This window comes from Barbus barbus (genome assembly GCF_936440315.1).
Source record: "Barbus barbus genome assembly, chromosome: 43".
NCBI classification, from domain to species: Eukaryota; Metazoa; Chordata; class Actinopteri; order Cypriniformes; family Cyprinidae; genus Barbus; species Barbus barbus.
This window is the reverse complement of record NC_136721.1, coordinates 2,528,164-2,553,579: the sequence shown is the minus strand read 5'-3', so window position 1 is coordinate 2,553,579 and position 25,416 is coordinate 2,528,164. Positions and strand designations below refer to the sequence as shown.

The following is a 25,416-nucleotide window of genomic DNA, read 5'->3' as shown; positions in this document are numbered from 1 at the left end:
ACTGGAGGATCGGACACCCCCTCTCTGTCCAGCAGTCCCAGATCTATCCTCAGCTCACCCTCAACCGTCCACGGCTTGTTCCCTCGTGATGGGCACTGTCGCTGGCTCTCGCACCTGGTCTGATGGGTTGGGCTCAACTTCTGGGGCGATCATCCGCTCAGTCGCTCGGCTTAGCGCTGGCTCGCAGATCGCGGCGGGAAATGGCTCTCCGTCATCGGTGGGCTCGGGCTGGTGCTCCACACCGCGGGGAGATGGTGGGCTGGGCTCTGAGTCTGGAGTGGCTCTGGCAAGATCATCTTCTTGGGAGACTGTGAGGGGCGATCCGTTTCTCGCCAGAGTCCACTCCACGAAGGCGGCGAATTCCACTCGAGGACCATCTTCGATCTACAGTGCCGAGGTGTTGAGGCTTGCATTATAGAATGAGCAGAGCGCGTTGTCCGGGTAGCTGGTGAGTTCCGCGAGGGCCAGAAACAGTCTGGTATGGTCCTCGAGCTCCAGCAGGAGGAGGAGGAATTCAGGGCGAAGGAAGGGATCCATAGGACACAACGTGGAGAAAAACACTGAGGAAAAAAAAAAAAAAAACGGAAAACAAAACGGAGGGTAGACGCAGGTAACTCTGTTGGTCGGTTCTTCTGTCACACTTCTCAGGATGCACGGAACAAGGAGACGAGGAATTCACAGACGAGAGTCTTTAATCCAACTGGGAGCATAGAAGGCACAGGAAACACAAGGAATGACGTTCAAGAACGGACAAACACTAACTGAAAGGACTGGGGCTTATAAACACAGGGAAATCAGGGAGGAAGACGAGACACACCTGGAATCAAATTAACACTCAACATGAGGGAGAAACTGGGTCACATGGAACACATGGGGAGCAAAACACACACAAAACAGTCCACAATCCTGACAAAGACTGGTTTTGTGGTCCAGGGTCACATATTGAATATATTAACTAACATTAACTTGCAATAAGCAATACATTGTTTCAGTGTTTATTAATCTTTGTTAACCTTAGTTAATAAAAATACAGTGATGGCCAAAATTATTAGAACACTTGGCATATTTAAGAGGTTTCAGTTGTTTTGTTGAATTGTCCATTACAATACCCATAAAACGACAGAAGGAATCTGCGGGAACATTGAAAATGATGGACTGGCCCCTAAAAGTCCAGACCTCAACCCCATCCAGCAATTTTTGGGGAAATATATTGACACTATGCCAGAGAGATGTGCTGCTGTAATTGCTCCAAAAGGTGGACATACCAAATATTAAAATTAAAAAGTGGATAAAAACAGTACGACTCACTTTATCTGATATTTGTTGTGCTCAGAGGAACCTTCTGCATGTTCCATGAACAATATGAAATGAAAAAATGTTTCGGAGACAAAAAAAATCAATATTTTCAGATCCGTCAGAGGTTTTCTAATAATTTTGGCCACCACTGTACAACTGTTCATTGTTCATTAGTCCATGTTAGCTCAGGTCCATTAAATATCATTAACAGATACAACTTTTGATTTTAATAATGTATTTGTAAATGTTGGAATCAACATGAACTAAGATTAATAAATGCTTAATGTTAACTAATAAAGGCCCGGTTTCACAGACAGGGCTTAGACTAAGCCAGGATTAGGCCATAGTTCAATTAGGACATTTAAGTAATTTTTATAAACATGCTTAGAAAAAAACATTACTGGGGCGCATCTTGAGACAAAAGAAAGTCACTGATATATTTTAAGATCAGTCAGTGCAAGTTTATTTCATTTGAAACAGCTAAGATTTACATTTTAGTCTAGGACTAGGCTTAAGCCTTGTCTGTGAAACCGGGGGATAGTTAACTAATGTTAACAAATGAAACCTTATTGTAAATTGTTACAATTTTAATTTATATAATACATAATTCATATTATGGCAATTTCATGTTTATAATCTTTCTTTGTGAACTGCTTTCATTTGGGGCAAGACCTCAAAAGGATCAAATGGATTTATAGTATTCGCTGTCTCCTGCTTTTGAAAACACATCTTATCATTGTTGCTAGTGAAGAACATAATGTCTCCAGTGAAAAGACGGGCCAAATGAGTCGATGTGCTTACACTCTTCAGAAAGTCATAGCTGACCGTGACACATTTCACTGAGATCAGAGGAAACATTTTACCATGTAAAAAAATAAAGAAGTAAATAACCACATGCTTCAGGGCAGAACGATTGTAGAACAGACTCCTAAAATGTAACGTAAGAATAATTCCATTCCTGTTTCAATGAATGAACCTGAAATAATTTAATAGTGCTCAGATACAAATACATACACAATACAAATGTAAATGTAAATAAGCGTCTGTTTTGTATTACTGGGGCACAGCAAAGTACCAAATGCTCACTGATCATACCGCAAGGGTCTTATGAAAAATGACATGACAAATTGGAAACTGTTTTTGAACAGTTCATCGCTGTGTTTTCTGGAAACATCTGTGCATTAGTCATCACCTTCCTGAAAATGGAAATAAAACAAAGCAGCAAAGCCAAAGCAAACGCTCTACTATTGCAACTCAGTTACTCATTCAAGGAATCCCAACCAGAAGGAAAATATGATAGACAGGAATGTTTTATTTTAGCAACAGGGCTGAGACACCCACCAATAACATGAGCTCTTTTTTTTTTAGTGTATATAGTACTTTTGAGTTGCTAATCTCACTCTAAACCTAACCGTAACCCTAAGTATATACAATATAAAGAAAAATGCAAACAAATCATGGTGATTACACCTATGTTTATTGCTAAAATGTCACAAAAGCAGTGCCAAAGTAGTCCAAATAACAATGTGAAAAGTAATGGTTAAACAATTACATAAAGGTTTTGAAGTGTAGTCTAGTTTAACATTATGCAATTATTTTACAACATTTCATTCTGTTCTGCCAATTTGTAATAATTTCGAATTAAGTAAATGATTCAACAGTGTTAAACAAATGCAAATGAAAACTAATGCAATAGAATCAAATTTATTCAGACATAATGATTTATAAACATGTTTATGTCTGATCATAAGTTTACGCTTTAGATGGCGTCAATCATTTTATTGTCTATGCAAACATAAGTAAATGTAAGTGTGGTACAACCACACTTTACGTAAAATACAGACAAATGCTCATGAAATCACGTTGAGAAATATCTAATTTGTCCCCATGAGGAGGTCAGTCTCCATTTGCAGTGCATGTCTCAGTCGTGCTGATAGAAGACAGATTTTGAACACCCTCCAATGCATAATTATGTGCCACATTATGAATTCTAAATTACTTCATAGATTATAATGGAGAAAGAGTGGAAACAAAATGGTACATTGTGTGCGTCATTTCTGCCCACTGCATCTGCCTCTCTCATTTTCCTCTCATTCCCAAACACACAATACTTCATGTTGTTGATGCACTAAGAGTATGACTGTTTATTTGCCACGTACCTCGTGTGAATTTTCTAATGTTTCCAATTGTGGCAGGCCAGAAATTCCTAGTAAATTTCACTAATAATTATAAAGAAATAGCAGTTTTCAATTTCAACAAATTTGGCTAGTGAGACATTAAATTAAATTTAATTAAATATCTTGTAAACGTACTCCAATAATCTTGGAAATGTATGTTTTATGGTGTAGTGTGACACATATACACTATGTCATGATATTACAATTTAAAAAAAAAATCCAGTAAAATAAATACTTTTACAATGAATAATACATATTTTATACAATATATTTTCAGTTTTTTTTTTTTTTTCTTTTTTTTTCTTTTTTTTGATGGACACAAACCAAAATGTATTCATCACAAGTAAATTATCGGTATCAGTACAAAAATCATTAAAAAAGACTCAGTAAAATTAATATTTAAAAAATGTTCGAAACTTGGAAAACGTATGTTCAAAGTAAAAAAAAAATAAATAGACGATAAACCCACACCTGTGACAGCATTTCAGTTCAGTTCCATATTAATTTGGAAAGTTGTGATATTACTTGGCGACCCAAAATACTTTCTTTTTCTTTTGCCGCATCTCATTTCGGAGGCTGAGTCCTCCAGAGGTTGTATTTGTCATCGAGGCAGACTCGTTTAAGAAAAGCAACCGTTAGACTGCAAAGTAAGAAAGAAATACCTGTGTTTTACACCTCACAAGGAGTAAAGGTCAATTTTATTTTATGGTCACTTTTCTGAAGTAGGACATCCTTGATGATGTATACAGCCTAACAAACGCAACCTCTGGAGGATGCAGCCTCCGCAGCTTTTGTCTTGAATTTTCCTTTTTACGGCATGGGTAAATAACATGAAGCTTTCCTGCCCAATATATATCTCCTGGTAAATAGTGTGGTCTCTGTACTGTCATACTACCCAGCCTTAAATACAACAAAAAGTCTTTATTCGAGTGGCTTTCATATGGAAAACATCCTTGAATCAGTCACATCCAGATGACCCTAAGTCACTTTGACATTCATTTCTAAGCCATTGCCTCACCCTGCCACATCCAAGCCAACTCAGAAGGGGGTGCATTCATGCTCCAGTGATGATGTGTCCATTATGGGAGGGAGGGACCACAGAGGTTTCTTTGTTGCGCAGATCTGCGTATGGCTGTGTGCATGTAGGTGTAAGTGGAGAGGGGGCAGAGGAAAACCGCCGTCTTTGTTCGTCCATTTGGTCTAAAGATGCTCAATATCCCTTTAGTTTTACCATTTAACTTGACCATCATGCTGTTTGAGATTTTCATGAAAGCAAGCACATTGATCACTGATATCAGTCAGGAATGTTATCTGTTATATAAACAGGCAGACTGTTCTCACTCACCTTTGTATATGGCTTCACTCACCTCAATGCTTTTGTTTTTTAGATCTGGAAAGGTTTGGTCTCCAACTGGAATAGAAGAAAACAAGACAAGTCCATACACCGGCACACTGGAGTCTGAGTCACAGGTATAATGGCTGGTGGCATAAATCTAATGCATAATGGGATGCTTTCAAACCCTCACAGCTTCAATTACATTTTAATTCAAGGCGTTTAGCAGATGCTTCCCTGCAGTGAATGGCAGAATTATTTTAGCTTCACATGTGAGCATGTTGTGATCAACAGATGAGCAGCAGCTGTTTTGACCATTCGTAGGAATATAAAGAACTTCACAATACTGAATTGAGTCTTTAAATCTTAAAAAACACATAACATTACAAAAGCCGCCTTCAAAATTCTAAGGACCAGTCAAAGATAATTATGTGTTGCCTTCTGATCTGTTTCGTATGGAAGCTTGTTTCAGAAAAAAAGTCTGATCTGTGAGATAAACACTTGCAATTACCTTTTTTATTCAGTGGTGAAAACAGGTTTGCCTACAATTCGGTCTCTAATAAATATGTTATAATGTCACTCACTTAATAAATATGCTAACAGAAAAATCAGGCTATTATTGTAACAATTCATTTTTAAAGGAGGTCAAATTCTGAGTTCCGAGTAAAAAAGTCCGAATTTTTTGTTAAGTCACAATAACCTCTTGTTTATGGAAACTTTATGGGTACCTTCGTGCATGGTAAAAGCATGATATTTACATTTTGGTATCATTTTTTTGCTGATACTTTCCATACTATGGAAGTCAATGGCTACCAGCAACTCTTTGGTTACCAGCATTCTTTGAAAGAAGCTCATACAGGTTTGGAACGACATGAGTTTCATTTTTGGGTCAACTGTCCTACAATATTGCTTTTAAATTCATGATGCTAAAGCTTTCTTTCTATTCAGTCATGTCATGAAAAATAGCGTATGTCAGATATTTTGTGGTAAACGAGACAGATGGCCTGAAATGGTTTTTGGCCCTGACATTGGAATCGGTTGGGCATTGCACAAATCTTCAGTAAAATCACATTCACATTTGGTGGCTGTATGTCATAACGTCTATAAAGTGTGTTTCAGTGATTTCCAGAGCAGATGTGTGCCTCATGCTGAGATGTAAGTCATTGTGGCTTTTGCCATGGCCACTGGAAAGTATGAATGTTGAAAGTCTGTAAGAATAGTGATAGAACAAGTCACGTCATTTCCAATGGAAGTAGACACAGCCAAGCATGAAGCCAAAGAATTTTTCAGAGGCTGTATTTTAACCCAGACTGTGTCGGTCAGAGCATAACTGAGGTATTGTTTCATTGCTTGGAATTCTTGTTTCTTCAGAGTTGTAATATGAGGCAGAATTTCTTTTATGAATGGAACAAAATTGCCTATTTCCCGTGATTCGCCGGGCTTTTAAGGCCCTCTTTTATAGCCCTATTTTTTTTATTGTTAAATACATGTTAACATTGTTATTATTTTGACTTATAATTGGGTTTAATTCTTGGTGCTTACCTTTTTTATTTGTACTTTTCCAGTCATGTGAGTAATCATTCTCAAACCAATATCAAATGTGACCCTGGAGCACAAGCAGTGGCCAACAATATGGGTCAAAATTATCAATTTTTCTTTTATGCCAAAAATCATTAGGATATTAAGTAAAGATATTTTGTACATTTCCTACCACAAACATATCAAAACTTCATTTTTGATTAGTAATATGCATTGCTAAGAACTTCATTTGAACAACTTTAAAGGTGATTTTCTCAATATTTAGATTTTTTTGCACCCTCAGATTCCAGATTTTCAAATAATTGCATCTCAGATCCAAATATGGTCCGATCCTAACAAACCATACATCAGTGGAAAGATTATTTATTCATATGAAAAACTCTTGAATGACTGGTTTTGTGGTCCAGGGTCACAAATATTTATCTATCACTCGTCAGTTTAGAATTAATTTGATTTTTAATGTTATTTAAATAAAGTCTCTTATGATCATCAAGGATGCATTTATTTGATCAAAAATGTTGTGAAATATTATTACAGTTTGATCAATCTAATACTGTATTAGTTTGGTGCTCACTTATTATCAATTATCATTGGTGCTCAATTATTAATAATGGTTTTTATTATCAATGATGGAAACAGTTTTTGATACTTTTTTAAGGATTATTTAGGAATATAAATTTCAAATGAATAGCATTTATTTGGAACAGAATTTTTTTTGTAACATTATAAATGTCTTTACTGTCCATTTTGATTCATTTACTGCATCCTTGAATAAAAGCATTAATTTCTTCTTTTTTAAACTTACTTATCCTAAATCTTTCATTGGTAATGTATCACAGTTTCCACAAAAATATTAAGCAGCAACATCTGTTTTCATCATTAATAATAATAATAAGAACCATAATTGACCACCAATGATGATTTATAATAATTGATATTTGACAATAATATTAAAATTATGAATATGAACCAGCTCAGATATTTTCAACATTAATCACTGATACTATTCAGAAATGTTTCTTGAGCAGTAAATCAGTATATTAGAATGATTTCTGAAGGATCATGTGACACTGAAGACTGGAGTAATGATGCTGAAAATTCAGCTTTGATCACAGAAATAAATTACATTAATATATATTCACATAAAAAAAAACTGTGTGTGTGTGTGTAAACTAAATATATCTAAAATATTTTGCCCTGTTTGGTACATTTTGTGCACTGTAATCTATTTTATTAATCTTAAATTAATTTTTTTTGAATGTATCTTTAATTGTTTGCTCTGCATTATGTGGTTGGTGAGGGGGTGACGTTATGTTATGCTGGGAGGTTTTTTTTTAGTCTGTCAACAGAAGCCATATGGTTTCCATCAGGTCCTCCCTTCAACTTCTGTATCTCCCTGGCAGTGCTCAGGTCGATATCAACCTCCATAAATCAGGGGTCATTTCCCCACAGCAAGCCTTAATTCATAAAAGTAGGCTTGGGGTTGGTTTAGATTTATTCAGTTCATTGCTAGCAGTTCGTGGCAGTAGCAGGGTGCTTTAGATGGTTCTGAATGTTCTGGCTCTGTGGGCAGTCACCCAGAACCAATTAAATGCAGTACCACAAATATTGCATTGCATGGTATTGCTTTGCAGTAATTTAAATTGCATTAAAGTAAAAGTAAATTGCATTAATAAAAAAAAAAAAAAAATATATATATATATATATATATATATATATATATATATATATATATATATATAATTCTTATTTCTTTAATAATACTTTTTTTTTTTTTTACATTTTTAATTTGTAAACCTTTTATGGGCTGATAACTCAGGTGAGGTTGGTTAGATCTGAAGACCCACACTGTTTTTAAACTAGTTGTCTGAAAAGGATGTCATGTAATATTTCCTCTGAAGTTGTGATAAACGTGGCCTGTAAAAGCAGAGTTCGTTTCGATGGCTGCTATTTCAGTGCTCCTCTACATTCACTGTACTGCAGAGTAGGTTAAATAAATCAATTTAATGAGACACAAGTCTTATCCAGATAACAAAAATTATATAGTGAAAATTTACAGTTAAAAAGGTACAGAGGTACAAATGAATGGTTTTCAGTGTTAGACTACAAAACTGGCACTTTTATAAGCTATACACCAGATGTGTAGACTAGTAAATCTGCCATTTTTATTGCAGTTACACCCTTTTGTGGCAGACATGTGAAGTAAAGAAGCGTGCATCAACACAGAGGTCCTTAGCGGCTAGGTTTTAGCAACAAGATGATTTCTGCCAAAATTTCTCTATAGAAATGCCTCTGGATGCTGTGTCCTCAACAGGGCTGTAAATATTATCTATAGCAGAACTAGCAGTCTGTTTGTTGGTCTAGTTCAATTTATGTTCCCAGAGGTTTTCGGTCTCTGTGTTTCCTTCCCAGTAAAAGTCAGAACAATCTGCATTGGTCTGAATTTTAATTGTTTTCAAATATTAACATGTTAATATTAACAGGGAAGTCGTGGCCTAATAGTTAGAGAGTCGGCCTCGTAATCCAAAGGTTCGAGTCTCGGGCCGGCAGGGATTGTAGGTGGGGGGAGTGAATGTCCAGCGCTCTCTCCACCCTCAATACCACGACTGAGGTGCCCTTGAGCAAGGCACCGAACCCCCAACTGCTCCCCGGGCGCCGCAGCATAAATGGCTGCCCACTGCTCCGGGTGTGTGTTCACGGTGTGTGTGTGTGTGTGTTCACTGCTGTGTGTGTGCACGTTGGATGGGTTAAATGCAGAGCACGAATTCTGAGTATGGGTCACCATAATTGGCAGTATGTCACTTCACTTCACTCATGTTTATGTGCTTCAGACAACCATAATATTTCTGTTCACTTCAGTGTTAATCAGCTTGTGGCAGAATCATTGTCCAAATACTGTAAAACAAAGAGTGTCTATAATTATAAAATAACAAATGTATATATGATGATAAATGAGCTGCTGTTCAGGTCTAACCAATCTTGCCCCGTTTCAAGACCACAGTCTGTAAATGTGTGGCGTTTGATCTTATTTGAACAGCTTTGTGAAGTTTGATTGAGGTTTTGTATCCATATTGTGTTCATGCTTTTCCAAGATTTTCAAAGGTTCCATATATATACTAAAATATACAGTGCCCTCCGAAAGTATTGGAACCGTAAAGACAAAATTGCTCTGTTGGCTGTGGAGTCAAGACATTTGCAAATATGATTAAAAGATGAATATGAGACAAAACTACAGAACGTCACATTTTATTATTGGGTGATTCAACTCATAGATGTTTTAGCAGCTAAGAAGTTCAGCACTTTTAGAGTTTCATCCCTCTATCTGATGTGAGCATAAGTATTGGAGCAGTTGCCTCTCAGGTCTTTCTAAGTGATCAGCTGTGTCCTGTTGCATTAATTCTTCAGATATTAAAAGCAGGGAATGTGTCGTATCAGTTATATCCATTACTTCTGTATTCTGAATCTTGCATTCGATGATGACACACACAAACCAGGATGAAGATGAGGGAGCTGACTTTGAGAAAAGCAAGCAATTTGGATGCTAAAAGAAAAGAGGAAGTCAGTTAGAGCTCTAGCAAAAACAAAGGGCATGGAGAAATCAAGAGTTTGGAAACCATCAGGGACACCAGCAACCAACAACGACCTGATCAGCTGAGAAAACAACAGTAGTTGATGACAGACAAATCATAAAAGCTGTGAAAATGAATCCTAAAAGACGTGTCTGTAAAAGCACCAAAAATAGAAAGGCAAGATTAGAGTTTGCAAAAAAGCACAAAGGTGAGCCAGGAGAGTTTTGGAACTGTGTTTATGGACCGATGAGACAAATATGAACCTTTATCTAAGTGATGGGAAAGCAAATATGTGGAGAGAAAAAGGGAACTGCAAATGATCCCAAGCATACAGCCTCATCTGTAAAGCATGGTGGAGGGGGTGTCATGGCATGGGCATGCATGGCTGTCTCTGGAACAGGCCCTCTCAACTTTACTGATGACTTAATGTATGATGACAGTAGCAGAATGAATTTGGACGGGTACAAAACCATCTTGCCTTCCAATATTCAAGAAAACGCCACCAGATTAATTAATTATTAATTAATTTATAAGGGCAAAGAAATGGAAAGTCTTAGATTGCCCAAGTCAATCTCCAGATTTATATCTGATTGAACATGAATTTCAGCAGCTGAAGAGGAGAGTAAAGGCAGAAACTCCCCAAAACAAGCAACAATTGGAATTGGCTGCATTAAAGGCTGGGAAAAGTATTTCAAAGGATGAGAGCAAGAGTCTGGTGATGTCTATGGGTCACAGACTCACTGCTGTGATTGTGCACAAGGGATCTGCAACTAAATAATAGCTTTTAATCTTTTATATCTGCCTTATGTTCAACTGTCCCAATACTTATGCTCACATCAATGAGTGGGATGAAACTCTAAAAGTGCTGTTCTTTTTATTTGGTAAAACATGTATGTGGTGAAACGGCTAATAATAAAATGTGACATTCTGTAGTTTTGTCTCATATTCATCTTTTAATCATATTTGCATATGTCTTGACTCCACAGCCAACAGAGCAATTTTGTCTTTACTGTTCCAATACTTATGGAGGTCACTGTATTTTCTACCAGTATATTTTTATTTTATATATTTTTGTTATATTATAATGTAAATATATTTTTTAAACCATTTAAAAATATAGTTTGCCCTCTAAATAATTACCAAAATATATTTACAAAATATTTACATATTTGTTAAAGTATATTTCAAAATACATTTACATATATATTTTTACCAATATATTTTGCCCTCTATATATTTTAGTCCAAGTAAATGCATTCACTTATGTAAAATTTGAAGAAAATCTTTATTTGTTGTCTGTAACGTGTGTGAACATATAACACATAATCCAGCAGGCTATTCCATCACACATTTGCATTTAGCCTAAATGTAGGCTATTGTAAGATTGGAAATTTATTTTCTTACCCCTGAAATACATTTTGAAATATATTTTAGTATGTGATGGTTGATATATGTGATGGTTTGGTATGTGAAACTAAATATATTTTCCATTTCAAAAATAGATGTATTTAAATAAATAAATAAACAAACATTATTTTATGTGATGATATGAGTTCCATGACTTTCCACTTTGTTAATGAAACTAACTAACATTTATTAAGACGAACAGGCAAAACAACTCATTCTGAACTTCTGGATCTTTCTGATGTTAACTTAATGAAAGCATTAGCAAGTTTATTGTTATCCCTGATCATTTCAGTCTGATCTTTACATTTGAGCGCCACATTTCTAAGTGGATCGTTTTTATGAACCTCCCATGCATTTTTGCACCGAAGCTGGATTGGGATGTTGGAGCTAAAACTGTACTTCATGTACTCTATCCTATTCATATTCAGTGAGGCTATTTACAAAGATACAGTGGCAAAGAATTCTGTTTTTCACATTATAAGAGGCCCTCGAGGGAACAGATAACATTATAAAATGCATATGAACCTGTTAAAGCATACGCATAGAAATAGTCTCGTACATTGTTTTAAATGAGTAGCTGAGAACAGCTGGCTTCCGTCCACTCAAAATGAGAAATGCAATTTTCATACTGACTTGTTGCCCTGGGAACATTTTGTACCGTAATACAAAGGGATGTGAGATCTTTTCATTGTCAACAGAAAACAGAACCTCTTCCTCAAAGAGATGAAAATGTGGTTTGCAGACGAATCTTTCTGCCCCCTGCTGTGGAGCTCAAAGACGGAGCACTGCTTGCATGCCACAGTTTGACTCTTGTGAACGTTTATTCACCCAAAAATTAGAATTATGTCATCATTTATTCACCTTCATGTCGTTCCAAACCCAGATACTGTTATTTTTTGGTAAAACACAGTAGGATAAGCCATGCATTTTGGAATCGACTCTAAAGAGATTCAGCTCTTGTTTTAGGATCGTCTGTTTGTTAATGATAGTCCAGTGATGGAGTCGCACCGATCACTAGAACAACAGGCTACAAATGGTACACTACCAGTCAAATGTTTGGAATAATTTTATAAAAGAAGTATTTTCTGCTCACCAAAGCTGCATTTATTTGACCCAAAATACAGTAAAACAGTACTATTGTGAAATATTGTTACAATTTAAAATAACTGTTTTTATGTACATATGCTATTAATATTTATATGATGATTTTTTTAATATAGTATTATATGCAGCAACCATGTATGTCAACTATATGTATTTTATGTATGCATTGGATAAAAGGCCCTGCTAAATGAACAAATGTAAATGTATAAAAAAATCGGTAACACTTTATTTTAAGGTAACACATATTAAATATACCAACGATAATAATAACAATTAATTATATGCAAATAACCCTATAAGCCAAACCCTAAACATATAGTAAGTACATGTAGTTAATTAATATTACTCAGTACTTAAATATATAACACTAACAAGGACACCTTAAAATAAAGTGTAACCCAAAAATCTTTATATGTTTTGTAATATTTTAAATACATGTCCATCTGTCTAAGTACTTGACATGTACTTACAGGTTTTTAGGATGATGTACATGTGCATGGTATAAACACATTATGTGCATGTCTTAAAAATGAATTACAGATATCTTAAAAATACATATTTCTATAGGCTTTTTTCCATTTCTAATAGATTTCATATGTGTTTACTTCATATGACAATGTAGTTTATATATGGAAATGTAATATATGTATATATTACATTTGGATATGGGATATAAATTGAACAGCACAGTTGCAAAATGTAGAATGATTTGCTACCATTCCTTCAGAATTTTCACCAGAATTTATTAATGCTTGTTTGGACTTGATGTAGATTAAATGGCCTGGTATTTCTGGCATGCAGAGATTTGAATTTGGCAGCCATTCATACTGAGAAAAAGTTTCTTCTTTTCTCAGAATTAGTCTTGAAATATGCTACTTCAGACAAACTGTTTACCAAAAAAGGCATATCTACTCCGTCTGCAAACAATAACACAAATATGTTTCCTTAAATGATTGCTGATTTCATAAAATGTCTGCTATAGCTTGTATTTAAGCGTTGAGTTGACCAGAGGTGAGTGTATGATGGGAATTTGTGTGCAACTGTCAATATTTACATATTTGTAAGTAAGCTGTTTATTGGGTGCATGTCAGATCTGTAAACTTGTCCTAGGCTGTTTTACTGTTCCAGTCATGGATCGTGCTGGACTCGTACACAGTTCGGTAGGGATGTAACGATTCACTCAACTCACAATTAGATGCGATTCACAATACTGGGGCACGTTCAAGCTCACGCCCAACGTTTTGCTATGGTTTCCGGGTTGAAAAACATGTTTCCTGGAAACGATGTGCAACGTTTTCTCTTGTTTGGTGGGTGTGCCAAAAATGTCAGCCCAATCAGCAGCAAAGTGTATATAAAGCACACGGTATTAGAGAGACAATGGGTCCAAATGTGTCCCTGCAGCTCGGTTTACGCAACAATTGAAGATATTAGAAGATATGTTTGTCATAAGAGTTTTATAGTAACATAGCATATCAACATGATGATAATGAATTTGTAAGTAAACGTAATTAACATCAAAATAAATTCACAAGAGCAAGTATATTGTTTGCACGTTTATTGACATTAAAGGCAAAATAACTGACATAATAAGAGCACAAGTATAGATCTGGAAGTCTGTCTAAATATCATAATTGCAATGTCTTCTGGTCCACATCCTTTCCTCAGGAAGGTGTGCTAGACACTGATTAATGTAACATAAAAATACTATACATATTTATATATTTTGCTATTGTATTGTGGAGTGACACTTTCATAAACTTTTCTATGCTCCTCTGATTATATAATGGTAAATATTGCAATATCATAGCACAACAACAGTGATCAGCAATAATGATAAGCCTAATACTCACAATAAGGTCATATAGATCATAACACAGTCTCGGAGGTAAGAAGTGGATTATCCTTCACCTGATATGTTTGTCTTTTCATCCTGAAATGCGAGGCAAATGTTGGATCACTATAATTAGGAACCACAGTTTCCACAAATCCCTTCACTCGACTGGGATGTTGTCTTTTATTCTGGATGGCAAGGGCAGTGACTGTTACATCGAGCGTATTTTGCAGTATTAAATATACCGATTTCATCAGGCTCAGAAAATTCTTCAAAAAGAACAGAAAGAATGGCCTTCTCAGCTGCCATAGCTGCAACTCTTGCATCATCAGAACAGGGTGTTCGGCGCACCACCGTTTCTGTTTAATGAACTTTGTGCACCGATTGTTTCGGGGCTGAACGCAGCCCTGGTTTCACGTTATGAATTCATCATGATTTTTTGAACAAAATCAAAATTTAAGACAAATTATAAATGAAAAACTGTCAAAATGCTGCACGTTTCTTTGTGAAATTGAAATATATTTGATGTCAAATAACAAAAATTTTAAAACAAATCCTAAATCAAATAAATGTATAAACCAATAGTACAAATAAAATACATATTTTCATATAAACATAGGCTTTGCTTATGCTCTTTCCTAGCTTGGATTTATTTATTTATTTCAGCATGTCCACATTTTCCATCAGAAAATGGACCTAGTATAGAAAAAGCATTTAAAGCAAAAACAGAATGGTCCAACTTTAGCTTTGTGAAATTATGCTACATAAAAGCACACAGGCTGAATGAGATGCAAATTCACTCTCTGACAGCAGGTGGCGCTTATGGAGCAGCAGCGATACAGTGTTTCTTTGGTTATCGCTGTAAACAAAACAGCACTGCCCTTAGAAACACTACTTTAACATGCATTATACAGAGACAAGATGAACGAAAATACCATCTAAACTCTTCTGAAGACAGTCAGTTCTCCACAGAGATGCACTCATATAAACCCCCACACCCAACGGTATCGTGAATAATTTAACATCTCAACCTACTTGAATCGTCACATTTTCATCAACCAGCTCATGGTGCATCATTACATCCCTACAATTCAGACAGGATTTGCTTTTAGTAAAGCAGTGGATAAGATAATTTGCTTTGGTATTTTGACATTTTTGGAATTCAAATCACTTTTTTTTTTTCACAGACCTTTCGACCAATCAGCAGCGGCTATAGCCCCACTCCCAAGAGTCCATCCCCCAAGAGTCCCATCACAGGCGCTGTGCCCTACAATAACGGCAACTCCAGATCTACATACAACAATCCAGCAGGCCTGTATTCACATAATAACGGAAATGGTGCCCTACCGAAGCAGATGGCAGGCCTCAGCCTGGGCTCCCCTCACAGGTGTGCTATTTCACAGCTTTTCACACATGCACAAGAATAAAGCATTTTTCTTTGGAATAACAATTAGACAAAGCACGCTAGGTAAATTAGGTCAGTTCTGATTTCACATTAACTGTATAACTGTACACCGCTAACTTCTAGCCAGCACAAACCACACTGCTCTTGCAACGGCCAGAAACTGATATTTATGATCCTCACAAGACTGTGATTTATCAAGGAAGCAATTTTGAGCATCTTTCCCATGTTGGAAATCTACAGCGCAGGTCCTGTCTTCACTCAGAGCACTACACAACAATAAACACTTCAGACTGTAAGATATTACAGCTCTTCGTGTCTATTGTTATGAAAAACGAGTTCATGTTAGAACTGGATAGTGAGTGAAGAGTCTTCAAGGAGCATCTGCTGCACTGATATTTGCAAAACACCCTTGAGTTTTCTGAAGCACTAGAGTATTTGTGTGTTAGATAAGGGTGTTAGAGAAGCATTTGGTTGCTTGTAAATCCCACTGTTTACTCTGAAGATGACAAATCCACTGTTTATGAATTCCTCCTGTACTGAAGGTAGAAGTTGTCATAACACTGATCACTCTCGTGGAAACTTCCAACAGGAAAATCCTGCTGTGTACTTGGGAAAAAAAAACTTCAGTACCTTCAAAGGTCTTAATGCATACTCATATCTTCATTATTATTTATATACTTGTAAAATGAATATTAGTTTCAGAAATATGCTGTGCTCAAGATCAAGCACTTGAAGTGTGTTAATTATAATTTTTAGCTATTGTTATTTATTGATTTCTGTAATTGTATCAGTTCATTAAGGCAAACTAAAATTCATCAGATCTGTTAATTGATTGTGCTTTTATTTTCAAATTATAAAGCATGCCATTTCTGGGAGTAACATCAGGGAAATTACTTTTAAAGGAATATTTCAAAAGTCCTAACAGGTGGAAAGTGATACCAGAAATATTTCTTCATGCCAGAAATAACTCCTTGAACCCAAAAGTTTTAAAGCTATTTGTAATTCACTTCTATTTTCACATAATTGTGATATTGTAATAAATATGATTTCCAACTTTAACAATTGCAAGTTTAGTACACTACGCAGCTTTACTGCATTTAAACGTTTGACTGGTAGATTTTTAACAAATGTGTTGAGAATTTTTTAATCAATTACATTGGCTTCCATTCCTTCAGCTTTTATAAATAGCGTGATGCACGGAGAAAGTGTTTAGCTCACTATGAAAACATATGGCAATGGCAGATGTTTCTGGAAGAGAACGAGATCTGGATGTGTTTTCCTCTCAGTTTCAGCCCTGAACTGCCAGTGAATTCATCAGGCAACCCCAACGGTTTCGACCCGCAGTCAGATGTCTACAGGATGCTTCAGGACTATGAGGAACCTGTGTCAGCTCCCAAACAATCTGGCTCCTTCAAATACCTGCAGGGAATCCTGGAAGCTGAGGATGGGGGTCAGTTTTACTTTTTTCATTTCTCTCTCAAAATGGATGTTGAAATTGTTATTTACTGGTATTGTCCTATATAGTCTTTTTTCTGAGTATGCGATTTTAAAAATGGATATCTTTTTTTTTATCAGTTGTATCTTTAAGTCTAAATAACTAGCATGTTTCTACTCGTGTGAAATAAATTCATATTTGCACTTCCAAATATTCAAACGTTAATAAACATTCTGCTAGAAAGAATGTCATATAGGTTTAGAACAAAATGCGGGTAAATAGTGACAGAATTATTTATTAATTATAATTTAATTCCTCTGAAGAATTTGGGTTTCTGATATTAGAATTACAAGGATTTTGGGTCCAAGTTTTTGTAGCTTATTTGGATTTTTATTTTATTTATTTTATTGGTCGGATCGTAGTAAACTCAAACCTTTTAATTCAAAAGTCCAAACGTTACTCTAAAGTATGGGCCGTTCATGAGTGAAATCTGAAACTGACTGAATGGTGAGTTGCCTGCACGCTTGCAATGTTAAGCACTGTATATCTGCTTTTAATTGTAAATAGTCTTTGCAATTTATCCATCCATATCAAAAGTGAAAATGTTGTCCAACGTGGCACACAGATTTACTAGCAGTTTGCACCAGCGCAAGACCTTTTTTGGGGGTTAAAAACTGCTGTCAGGATTTACGAAAAAGACATTAGCGAAAAAGTATGGACTGAAGTTTTTTTTGCAGCTGACCTTGTTGCATATGCATTGGTAGGAGTTTCCCTTTGAGACAAAACATTTATGGGAGGAGAGGATTTACAGTGGGGATCGAAAGTTTGGGAACCCCTTGCAGAATCTGTGAAAATGTGGATAATTTTACCAAAATAAGAGAGATCATACAAAATGCATGTTATTTTTTATTTAGTACTCTACTGAGTAAGATATTTTCCATAAAAGATGTTTACATATAGTCCACAAGACAAAAAAATAGCTGAAATTATTAAAATAACCACATTCAAAAGTTTGGGAACCCTTGGTTCTTAATACTGTGTGTGGTTACCTGGATGATCTTCGATGTTTTGTGATGGTTGTTCATGAGTCCCTTGTTTGTTCTGAACAGTTAAACTGAGCACTGTTCTTCAGAAAAATCCTCCAGGTCCTGCAGAATCTTCAGTTTTCCAGCATCTTTTGCATATTTGAACCCTGAGATTGAACAGTGGTCAACGCTGCAGAAACGGCGTGTTAAAAACCGCACTTATGTGCAAGACGTTGCAGAAGACGTGAAACAGGAGCGCAGTGATTATACACCGCATTTACATAGAAAAACAATGGAAAAGTAGCGCATTGGAATGGAATAACGCGTTCTGTGTGAACGGCCCCTACAGATTCCACTTAGGGTGAGAGCAGTAAATTAGATAAAACACATATTGTATTTATAACTAATGAAATTAGAGAAATGTATGCAAGTCTATGCAGCAAATTTACATGAATCTACATGAACTTTTCACATCAGTATGAGCAAAGGGAATAATAGCATCTGTGATGCAGCATTTTATCACAATGCTTTGCTATTTGCTTGTTAAATGCTATACTCTTTTGAAATTGTCATGCTACTTGCACTGGATTTTTTTGGGCCAGATCACTCTGCAGTCTCTTGCAGGCTAAAAAGCCCCAAAAATGCTGTTCTTTATGTCATATAATCCCAGAAATGTGTTTTGTCTAAGCCTGATCCCGTAGAGAGGCTCCTAGACTGCTATACTTAAACTCTGTGTTCTCTTGCACACTGAATTAAAGCCCCGTGGAGCCACAGGGCTCAGAGATCAAGTGTTTAAGCGTGTAATTAGTGGTATTCGTTGACAGGTTTGGAGTTGTAACCTGTCCCTGCAGTCACTGGGAATAACGCAGAGTTAATGATCTCACTTTGGCACAGCAACAGTCAGATGATGGAGGCGGGCACCATTGTTAACATTTATCCTTCAGATTTTTCTCGGATGTTTCCACATCTAGCAGCAGGGTGGTTTTCTCCACTGAGCTCATGCTACGCCGGCCCTGGTTTTAGGCTTGGCTTGAAACGGAGAAGATGGGAGGAGGCCTTGGCAGCTGTGCTCCATACTTGGCCATATGGTTCGGCCCCCGCCGTGCCCTGAAGCTAACACACACCCGCGATTTTCAGCTATGTCTGCATGGAGAATAGCATCTGACCTGGGACTGAAGTGTGAAGGACATTAATTTCCGGCCATCTCTTGTTCCAGGGACAGCTGCTGAGCGCACATTTTGAGTTATTTCTCACTTTTTAAAGCAATAGTTCACCCAAAAATGAGAATTGTTCATGAATGTTATCTGAAGAGCACATTTGTATGTGAATTAATTATATGAAATCATCAAAAAGTTGAAAATAAAGTATAGGGTAGGGTTATCCTATCGGGGAGGGCTTTATTGTCCCAATAAGGTGGCATCCATTTAATAATTTGAATTAAAATTTAAAAAATTAACTCAATTAGTTATTATTGCATACTGTTTTATAATGTACTAAATACTGAAGTGCAGATAATTGCTACTATTTGCAATAAGTAGTATAAATAGCATTTTTACTTGCTTCTATCGCTATTTACACTAATTATTGCAGGTTTGTGTCATATTCTGAGTTTGCTTCTCTCAGTTTTTATTCATTTTGAGGAATACTGAATCTGTTTTTGGCTGTACATATCTGAAAAAGTAACTTAGATTTTTTCTTGTAAGTTAAAAAGTAATGCATTACTTTACTAGTTACTTGAAAAAAGTAATCTGATTACATAACTCATGTTACTTGTAATGATTTACCTCAACACTGTAATTTAATTCACACAGTGGAGAGACAAAGCTTTGTTGTTTGTATCATCAGTGCTTCATAAGCTGAGCGTTTAGTTAGCGTTTTACTGAATTGATCATGAAAATGAAATATTAAACAGTTCATATTTCCTTAGTTTATGTTGCCCCATTATGAGGAAATGAAATTGAATTTGTGTTTGAATTATCATTTGAATTTTGTTCATACATTCATACATCTGCGAGTTCTTTAAAGGGGTCCTATCATGATTTTTCATCTTTTCAACCTTAGTTTGTGATGTTGCTGATAAAAATAATTAAAGATCTGCAAAGTTACAAAGTTCACTCAAAACAGAAAACACTTTTCAAGAACTACAACAAACAGCTTGTTCCATTCTCAGATCCTGTCTTAGTAGAATAGTTGATTACTTACTGTATATGAGCATATAATATAATATTCTGTGCACTTGACTTGAGTTTATTTTCCTTGCAGGGGTCTCACCTGTGGACAGACATGGGGTCAGAGGCTTGCGTTCCCCTGTCAAATCCCCCGTGCCGAAGCTGGGCAGCCCCATTACGGCTCCTCTGGCACCCATCCCTGGCTTACAGAAGCTGCCGCAGTGCACACGCTGCACAAACGGCATTGTGTAAGTGTGACGTTGAGCTTCTTATCGGTTTGTTGAAATACATTACAATATTTGCCGAGAAAAGCCCCCAAATGAACATTTAGTAAGACATTAAATAGTATTGCATAGTCATAGCAAATGGCTTTGGAAGCCAGTGTGTTTGTTTCCATATCTTTGAACACAAGCCTTAACTTGCTATTAATGAAAGACTTTAACAATAGCGGCACGTTCATTGAGTATGTAATTGTTAATGAAGCCGGACATGCTGCAGCATGTGTTCCTCCCGCTGCACAGGTGATCCAGATATTACTGTAAGTCACTCTACCGCTGTTGGCACTTTCCCACAGTTTCCACTAAAAATGAGTAAACAGTGAGATCATATGATAAGGAAGTTCCACAGAAGAGTAAAACAATGTGTCCATTGTAAATGCTGTTGACAGATATTATAGCTATCAAATATAAAAGGAAATGGATTTCCAGCTAACAAAAAAAAAAATGTTTTACTTTAAGTTCTAATATGTTCTAATATGTCCAGGTTTGGTGAGAACATTACATTTCATTTTTTGCAACATATGAGAATGTTACTTTAGAATGTTCTCTAAACATTCTAAAACAAGTAGTAACATTTAAAAAAAGATGTTTTTAGAACATCATTAAAGACCAGACAACTTTGAACAAACGTTCCATTAACGTTACAGCGTTCCCTGTTAGCTGGGTTAGTGCTATGGATTCAATCAGCCGTCAGGTTCACATAACAGACATTCGTCCAGGACAGTAGCTTTCTGTTTCTGTTTTATGTCTAGGTTGTGTCAGATTAGCCAGGAATTTACCGTTTACTCTGTTACTGAACAAATGTTATCTGGCTATAATCCTGTCATATTATCATACAAGCCTTTTTGAATGAGTCTATCCATAGAGGTCTGTAGTATTGGAGTAGTTTTTAAAGATAATATAGTCTGCAGATGTGAACATACACTGAAAAAAGTTAAGTACATTTTTATATTGGTCTAATTGAAAATCATGGTTTAAATCAATTTTGTTCAGTTTGCCTAAAAGCAAATAACACTTCCTCATAGAAAAATGAAACCAGTTTTGTTGTTGATGTATATTTTAAATAATATACATCAACATATATTTTATATATATTTTATATTATATTTTAAAAAGAAATCACAGTATAAATAAAGACAACTTTGAACAAGATTAAGTAAACTAAATTAAATAAAAAATAATTAAAATAAATGATAATGAGCACTCTTTCATATTATAGCTATTTCTTGTGTCTAAAGCAAATACAAGTATGTTTTCTATAACTTTTTTTTTTTTAAAGAAATGTTTGATTCAATATTTTGAAATCAAAGTTTATGGTTTGAACCAAAACTATTTTAATTTGAGAAAAACTAGTACATTTGGCAGTAACAAATAAGAATGTTTTAATAAGTATTTAGTTTTTTTAGTGTGCAATACTACTTCAGAAGATGCAGAGTATTTTTTTGTTCACTATAGCAATCAAATTGAACAATGTTCATTTTTCTTAAAAATAACCTGAAAATATATTTCAGACGTTTGTAAGGAAAATCTACTTGGATACTCCAAATTGTGTTGCAATTTGAATGAAACATTTATAAAGCATAAACACTTAAAAGTTTTGTCCTTAAAATCTCAGCATTAAGTAACATTTAAGAACTGTCTTATCACAGGGGAACCATCGTGAAGGCCAGAGACAAGCTCTATCATCCCGACTGCTTCATGTGTGATGACTGTGGGCTGAATCTAAAGCAGAGAGGATACTTCTTCATCGATGAGAATCTGTATTGCGAGACGCACGCCAAGGCCCGTGTGCAGCCTCCTGAGGGATACGACGTGGTGGCTGTGTATCCCAACTCCAAAGTGGAACTGGTCTAAGCACGCACACACTCCTTAACCCAAACACACACACAAGCAGGTTTTCCTTAAGGATTCAGCTTGGCGAAGTGGAAATGAGAATAACAAACTGAAATTTCTTTTTCAGTCCCTGCTCAACTTTAACCTGGACTCTGTAGTTTGTTAACCTGCAGTTCACCTCGTACTGAAATCGAGCAGCACGTATTCCTAGGTTAGACAGCCTTCCTAACATTCGTACAGAGCAGTTTGGTGTTGCTTTAAGAGGAAAATTTGAAATGCAAGAGAACAGAATATTCCAGAAGAACATCTGTTCACCTAAATTCCAGTGGCACACCAGCGATTTATTTTTCTGAAAGCTGTGGTGAAACGAGGTGCTCGAAAAGACCACGGAGAATGTCTCGAGCCATGCGGAAAATGGAAATGGTATTCATTTATTCAGAAAGTTTGGGATGGTGTGTTTATTCTTTGGCTAAGAAGCTAAGACGTGAGTGTGTTTTTTTTCGATGATCTAGCTTCCATCACCAAATCCAACTTTATATTGCCGTAAACCGAAGAAAAGGAGACTGCATTTGATTGGCTCTGAGCAAATTTATGCTATATGCATGTTGTATGTGAACACCTAATGACAGTTTTCTGTCATAAATATGCATTGCATTCTTAGAAGAAACATCTACGGACTGTTTTCTCGTTCACATCAGCTATCATCATGGTGAAGCAACCATTTGAAGAGAATATTGCAAAATCAGACCACACATACCAGCATCTTTTATCTATTTAGGATGTTTTCTGTCATAAAGCTAGCTAGCTGAGTACTAATGTTTGTTACTTCCACAGTAACGCAAAAAACACACACGTTATGCACAATAGCGCCACATGGTCCAAATGTGTCAGCCAAGCAATTCTGACTGCGTTTGCATATTTGCGTACAGTATGTGATTTAAACTAGATTAATTTTGATGGTTTGGATGACTTCATGTAAAACTAAACCAGAATAGTAAAGTAGATATACTTCTATTTTTTTTCTTTAAGTGGTGAGGCTTTTGTAAATTCTGTAAAAAAAAATGAGAAATGTTTGTTTTTCTAGTTACTTATGAATGATATATATGTGGGTTTTAAAAACATGTAACACATAACTCTTCTTTGTTGTACTAAGGACCTTCTGTAAATAATTTGAATGCTAACAGATCATCTTTCAACTGAAAAGCAGAAACAGAAACCAGTTATAGTCATTTTAATGTAATAATGTGTCATTCCAACCCCTTCTGACTTTCTTCTGTGGAACACAAATGAATAATGCTAATGGTGTACAGATGCAGTTAAGCTACTAAAAAGCAGCATGAAAGTATTATAAAAATAGTCTGTAATGGTGTGAGCTCCCTGAAGCCAAACGATAAAATTGTGTGCGGAAAAGACCAAAATTGAAGTCATTATTGTGTTTGACTCATATTCTATTTTCAAAACGGCTTTAAAATCGCACTGGTTTAACTATTTATTTCTTCTTAAAATTTTGCGACAGTCATGAATGTGTATGCAAAGTTTCAACACACATACATACCTTTTTTTTTTCAGAATATTTGCCAAAAATCAACCATTTGGAAAACAGCAAACAGTTTCATTTCTCACAAGACACAATTTATACTTAGTTGTCATAATTTGATTCATGGTGTGCACATTTTTTTGTCTATTCAGCTATTTTATTTTTTAAATATGGGAATAATTTGTCATATTTTGTATTTTTTTGTCTCTGACAAGCTACAGTAGAGGTTTTCTGTTCCAACACAAATATAGTGCCCAGATTTTTAACGCAACAGTTGGGTTAAGCGGCCGTTCACAGACACAAAATGCATCTAAAAACGCTCACGAATGGTTTTTAAAGAAGTGCAGTACAGAATGCCTCCTCTGTGACATAAAACACTTGCCAACTTGCTACTGTAAACAAAAGCTTGCAACGCTTGCCCTGCCTCCAGGGTCTTCTGAGGTCCACTGTTTTGGATTTTTTTCAACTTGACACGGCGTCTTAAAACCACAGCGTAATGGTCATACGCAACCATCTAGTGCATGTTTACATAGAAAAACTATAGAAAAGTCTGTGTCTGCGCCTCGCAGAGCTCCTGAGGATGCGTTTCCATACCATTCCCAAATTGCTGTTTTCATTGTCACAACAAGCCCGTATGATTTTTGCTTATCAGACACACTCTGCATAAGTGACCAACATTAAAATCCTCCACTTTCACTGCAGTTGGCTTGTTTCTTCAAAGCACTTCATGCAGACGTAAGTTTCTGTGGTTTAAATGAGCATGTTTTCTTGAAGAAATGTAACCCAGCTGAGAGGTGTGCATGTAAAATGAGAGGGCTTTGTGTTTTCAGCTGTCAAGGTCACACTGCACTTCTGATGCATGGCTCTCGCTCAGTGGCCTCTCCATAATCAGAAGCAGAACTAGTTCTGCACTTCAGTTGCTTTTCAAATTCCATTTCTACTTTTTCTGTATCCCTCACCATCTCCAACCACAATGAGGGCTGTTGTAGTTCCTACATGAGAAATAAAATGACTCAGTGGTTAATATTGCGGCAAACCCTCGGACTCTCCATCACTTTTGCCGAGCTTGACTCAGTGAATGCTTCAGGTCGGGTCATGCTAAAAATATTGTGGAGCATGTTGGTACTTCATACTGAGGCGTTTTCTTCTCAAAACTTTGTGGTTAAGGGTGTAACAAAAAATGAAATGAACTGAGATTATAGGTTTCTGCTAATGAATAATGAGATTTCTCCCCGCTGAGTTGATGTAGGGCCCCGTATTTATAGCTTGTATAGTTTATACTTTTTAACACTTTTATTACACGCACATTTGACAAATAATTTAAAACTGTTAAACGAATATAATCTTTAAAGCATTGACTCATAATTCAAATTAATGCAATCTTCATTTGTGGGCCATATGGTCAAAAGTGACGGAAGCTTTGAAATTTAACTTTTTTTTCAGGAAACTCAATCTACTATATTTGATATATTTATAAAA

At 35.9% G+C, this 25,416-nt stretch overlaps 1 protein-coding gene across 1 annotated transcript in view; it reads left to right on the top strand.

Moving 5' to 3' along the window:
• The window catches only part of pdlim4 (PDZ and LIM domain 4), a 38,471-nt gene extending 13,501 nt beyond the window's left edge, over positions 1-24,970 (top strand). The window contains exons 3-7 of the mRNA XM_079405403.1: positions 4,862-4,943; positions 15,444-15,643; positions 16,948-17,111; positions 20,384-20,537; positions 22,217-24,970. Coding sequence (XP_079261529.1) covers positions 4,862-4,943; positions 15,444-15,643; positions 16,948-17,111; positions 20,384-20,537; positions 22,217-22,421 — 805 coding nt within the window. The 3' untranslated portion in view covers positions 22,422-24,970. The remainder of the gene's footprint in view (positions 1-4,861; positions 4,944-15,443; positions 15,644-16,947; positions 17,112-20,383; positions 20,538-22,216) is intronic.
• The last annotated feature ends 446 nt before the right edge of the window (positions 24,971-25,416 follow it).